The sequence below is a fragment of the Etheostoma spectabile genome, chromosome 6 (assembly GCF_008692095.1).
Source record: "Etheostoma spectabile isolate EspeVRDwgs_2016 chromosome 6, UIUC_Espe_1.0, whole genome shotgun sequence".
NCBI lineage: Eukaryota > Metazoa > Chordata > Actinopteri > Perciformes > Percidae > Etheostoma > Etheostoma spectabile.
Window position 1 is genome coordinate 25056554 of NC_045738.1, and position 4827 is coordinate 25061380.

General features: G+C 47.0%; 1 protein-coding gene across 1 annotated transcript; it reads right to left on the bottom strand.

The window, feature by feature from the left end:
- Positions 1-1208: 1208 nt before the first annotated feature.
- On the bottom strand, positions 1209-4091 carry fzd1 (frizzled class receptor 1). Its single transcript, XM_032517683.1, has one exon. It carries the CDS (start codon positions 3754-3756, stop codon positions 2095-2097), a length of 1662 nt encoding a protein of 553 aa, XP_032373574.1. The 5' UTR covers positions 3757-4091; the 3' UTR covers positions 1209-2094.
- Between the last annotated feature and the right edge of the window lie 736 nt (positions 4092-4827).

Below are 4827 nucleotides of genomic sequence, written 5' to 3' on the forward strand. Positions count from 1 at the left end.
ACAGAGAGCTCAACACACAGGGTGAAAAGAGGAGCTGCAGCAACGTGCAATACAATAAAAATGTTTTCTTAAAATTAAACCACATAAGCCTATTCTGTACAACTTCTAAATACAATTATGAGCCTGACAATTGGCATAATATGAGCACTTTAAAGTGTCTAATTGATGATTTACAAATTGTGGCTCAATTGAAAAAGGAAAGACAGTTAAAGTAAGTTGATTATTTTCTTGATTATTAATGGTAAGTAAAAAAGGTTTGATCAGGGTTTTCCAAAGCACAAGACAACGTCCTTACATGTCTCGTTTTTCACAACTCAAAGATATTCCGTTTCCTGTCCCAGAGGAGAGAAGAAACTAGAAGATATTGACATTTAACCAGCTGACAGCAGAGGATTGGACTCAAACCGATTATTGGATTATAAAAAATAGTTGACGATTAAGTTTAGCATCTCTAAATTAAAGTATAGCCTGAGAGAAGGTACTATTGTAAAATACACTTTTACACATTTTCTGGAACTACAAACATGCAGAAACACTGGTATGGTCCTTTAACCTGGCATGGTAGTGTGTGCTTTATTTTTGGAAAGGAATGATCCGACTGTCAGGGCCGAGCTCCAGACCCAGGCATCTGTCACAATGACTCACATTCACAACCTGTGCACCCATGGGCGTCATTTAGTGGGGGGGGGGGGGGGGGGGGGGGATGTTCAACACTGGGCTTTGTTTTCAAAGTTTTTTGTCCCTTTTTAAGGTTTTTGTCACATTTCCAATGTTTTGGAAAGCGGCAAAAATGCCAATAAAAAGCAAAACATTGAAAACGCGGCAAAAACCTTAAAAAAGGAAGAAAACGTTTTGTTCCTTTCAATTTGTTTTGACGCCTCTTTTGAGTTTTTTCCTGAAGTTTTTGGCACCATTTCCGACATTTAGCCCCTTTTGACATTTTGCTCACTTTACCGAGTGTTTAAAAAAAAAAAAAAAATCTTTAGATGTTTCCGAGGAACCCAAAGTCACGCCATGTGTTCTAGTCCCCGACTGGTGACATTTCCCCTTCAGACCCAGACAGCTGCTGCATCACTGCATAACGTGCATAATAACCTCCAACAAGTGCTCAAGCTCCAAACACTGACATTACACCCCCGGGTGGACGGCCAGTCCTCGCCGGGGACAGCGCCACAGCTCTCAGCCAATCGGATGCATTTGTCTTTTTCAACATCCTGCACAACGGCGGGGAGCCACGAGGAAGCACTTGGGTTTCAGTGGACTCTGCTTAGAATAGAGCCACAGCCCGCCGGTCATGGGGGGGGGGGGGGGGGGGGAGGTACTCCCAGTGGTGTCTACAGCAAGCCTGGTCATGGGACCTCGGCATCATTAACGCTCAGCTGGCTCTTTGTGATGATTAAGTACAACTCCATGGTGTCCAAAGTATCAAAAAAATGGTGTTTTAAAAAAAATAAGAACAAGTCTTTCAATCTTTAAATACAAATATATACTTACAAAAATCTCACAAATGTATATGTACATTACAAAAAGCATACCGAGCATTATCCTCTGTAAGCCTGATAAAAAAAAAATCAAAAGAATTATAATGAAGTGGATTTATACGGCAGAGCATTAAGGCCACATGTGAAGAAATTTGAGTTCTGAGTTTAATCTCAGAATTAGGATTTTTTCCCCCCTTAAAAACAAACAAAAAAGTCAGAATTCAGAAATCTGCAAAAAAAATACTGAGAAAAAAAGCGTGCTTTTTTTAACCTAAAAAAAAAAAAAATCTGAATACTAAGAGAAGTCAGAATTCTTTGACTTTGTTTTTTTTTTTTTAAGGATTTTGATTTTGATCTTGAGAATTTTGACTTTTCTGACATTAAAGGCAGAATTCTGACTTTTTTTTTTACTTTGAAAACAAACAAACGTTTGAATTTGGACTTTTTTTTAACTTAAAAACAACAACAACAAAAAAGAATTCTAAGAAAAAGGTCAGAACTGCATTTTCTCACATGTGGTCCTAATCCTCCTCCGTAGCTTATCATTCAGTTTGTCAGTAAGCAGTCTGTGTGGGGCGAGGGCCGACGTTTGGGGGGGGGGGAGGGACCCCCATCACACTGTGGTCTCTCCCTGTTTACTGTGGGCCAGTCTCGTGTAAAACCTCCTCCACGAGTTCAGTGTCTTCCCAGACCAGATCCAGAAGCCGGACGTGATGCCCACTATCAGCGTCATCAGGTACTTGATCATGAAGACGGTGAAGTCGGGGCTCATGTTGGGGTGGTTCTGGACCGGGCAGGGCACGGCGTACGTCTTGCATGTCTGGCTGACCCACGTCGTCTCCCACTGCTCTCGGAACGCCTGCTCGTAGAAGTAGCAGGCGATGACGATGGTGGCCGGCACCGTGTAGAGCACGCTGAAGATCCCGATCCGGACCATCAGCTTCTCCAGCTTCTCCGTCTTGGTGCCGTCGTGCTTCATGATGGTCCGGATGCGGAACAGGGACACGAAGCCTGCCAGGAGGAAGGAGGTTCCGATGAACAGGTAGACGAACAGCGGCGCCAGGACGAAGCCCCGCAGGGCGTCCACGCTGTTGATGCCGACGAAGCAGACCCCGCTCAACACGTCTCCGTCCACCTGGCCTACGGCTAGGATGGTGATGGTCTTGATGGCGGGCACGGCCCAGGCGGCCAAGTGGAAGTACTGGGAGTTAGCCTCGATGGCCTCGTGACCCCATTTCATCCCCGCCGCCAGGAACCAGGTGAGAGCCAGGATGACCCACCACAGTGAGCTGGCCATGCTGAAGAAGTAGAGCATCATGAAGAGGATGGTGCAGCCCTCCTTCTTCGTGCCCTGCACCACAGTCCTGATGTCGTTGTCGAACCTGTCATTGCAAACCACCTTGTCCTCCAGCAGAAACCCAGTGATGTAGGCGATGGACACCATGGTGTAGCAGCCAGAGAGGAAGACAATGGGCCGCTCCGGGTAGCTGAAGCGCTTCATGTCCACCAGATAGGTCAGCACTGTGAACAGGGTGGACGCACAACACAGAACCGACCAGATCCCGATCCATATCCGGGCGAATTTTAGCTCCTCCTCGCTGAAGTACATCATCCCGTGAGATCTCTTTGGCTCGCAGGGAGCGCCGCAGTTCTCCTGGCCGAGGAAGCGGTAGTTCAGGTAGGGGGGCACCCTGAGCGAGGCCGGGCAGCTGAACTGACCGTTCGCGGGGCCAGGAGGCGGACGCTCGGTGGGGTACGGCGCGGGGCCGTCCGGCTCGGGCCGGTCGGTCATGTTTTGCCCGACACACAGCTCTCCCGCGCCGTGTACCGGGAAGGTCTCGCACGCGAGGCTGTCGGGCCACTGGAAGCCGAACTTGTTCATGAGCGCCTCGCAGCCCTGGCGCGCGCGCTCGCACAGAGAGCGGCACGGAGGCAGCGCCTGCTCGAGCACCGTGCACACGGGCGCATACATGGAGCAGAGGAAGAACTTTAAATCCGGAGAGCACTGGACTTTAACCAGCGGGTAGAACTGGTGCACCTCCAGCCCGGCGTCCTCCTGGTTGGTGTGGCCGAGCAGGTTGGGCATGATGGTCTCGTTGTACGCGATGTCCGTACACAGCGGGATGGAAATGGGCTGGCAAAATCCGTGCTCCGGTATAGACATTCCTCGGTCCCCGCCGCCGTACTGCCCGTTGACTCGATAGATCCCCACGTTCACAAACAGCATCAAAAACAGTAAAGTCAAAACGGCGCGAAGCAGTCTGCTGTAAGCCATGGTGGACGGGTCCGCGCGGTACTTTGGGTCTGTTGCTAACTTACTTGCGTCGCGTCGCCAGGCTAACGTTAACGTTCACGTTCACGTTACTTCCTTGCAGGCTCTTTGTTGGCGTTTCTTTGCGAGGTAAAAGCAGCTTCTTCCAGCGGGGTTTCACTCTTCCTATTCCCGGTTTCACACCGAGCCGAGGTGATACAAACATGGAACAAAACAAATCCCCATTTTTCTATGTATAAAATCCGTAAAAAGATGAAAGCGTAGCGTTACTCCTCCAGGAAGGCGTCTGCTGTGGCGCTGAGTCCGCCCGACACAGCCAGTCTGCTGCTCCAACCTGTTCTGCTCTCCCTCTCCCTCATTCCCTCAACAGTCAAGCCGCCTACAGCACGCTATACCGACAGCGCTTCCGGTCAAACCCATCAAAATAAAAGCCCTTAATAGGCAACGTTAGACTAAATAAGTAAATACATATGTAAATAATATAAAATAATAAATAAATATGTAAATAATACTTCGTGGCTATATGCATGTTGATCAAATATAATTAATGCTCTGTTGCAGCATGTGAACGCCTGTAAGTTGTTAGTGTGTTAATCGTTTGTATGCTGCCTTTTTGACTTATTTGAGAAATACTTTTTTTTGTTTAAAGAAAAGAGTTATCAGTAGTTTATATGTGATTTTATCGGCTAGATATTTTAGGTCGGGGAAGAAAAAAAACATACGTTAGCAATATTAGTGTTTATATGAGCGATGTCAATTAAAGTTTTGCCATTAAAATGGCATTAAAATAAATTGTAGCCTACCTACTGTCAATAGCTGTCAAAAAGAAAGAAGAGAAGAAAATGAAGAAAAGAAGGGAGAAGAAAAGAAAATTACATGGAAAATATATTTACTTGATAAGCAATGATTAGCTAACAGTATGGTGTGTGGGTTATATCCTGTCAGAGAAACTACAGCTGCACTGAAATACTTCCTCTTTAAGGCTGTTTCACTTTGACTAGCTTTACAGATCTCTCTCTCTCTCTCTCTCTCTCTCTCTCTCTCTCCAACATATGAGGGGGGGGGGGGGGGGGG

Bases quoted from the DNA above. Each gene is read 5' to 3' on its own strand.
- fzd1 (XM_032517683.1), bottom strand. From the start codon at position 3,756: ATGGCTTACAGCAGACTGCTTCGCGCCGTTTTGACTTTACTGTTTTTG.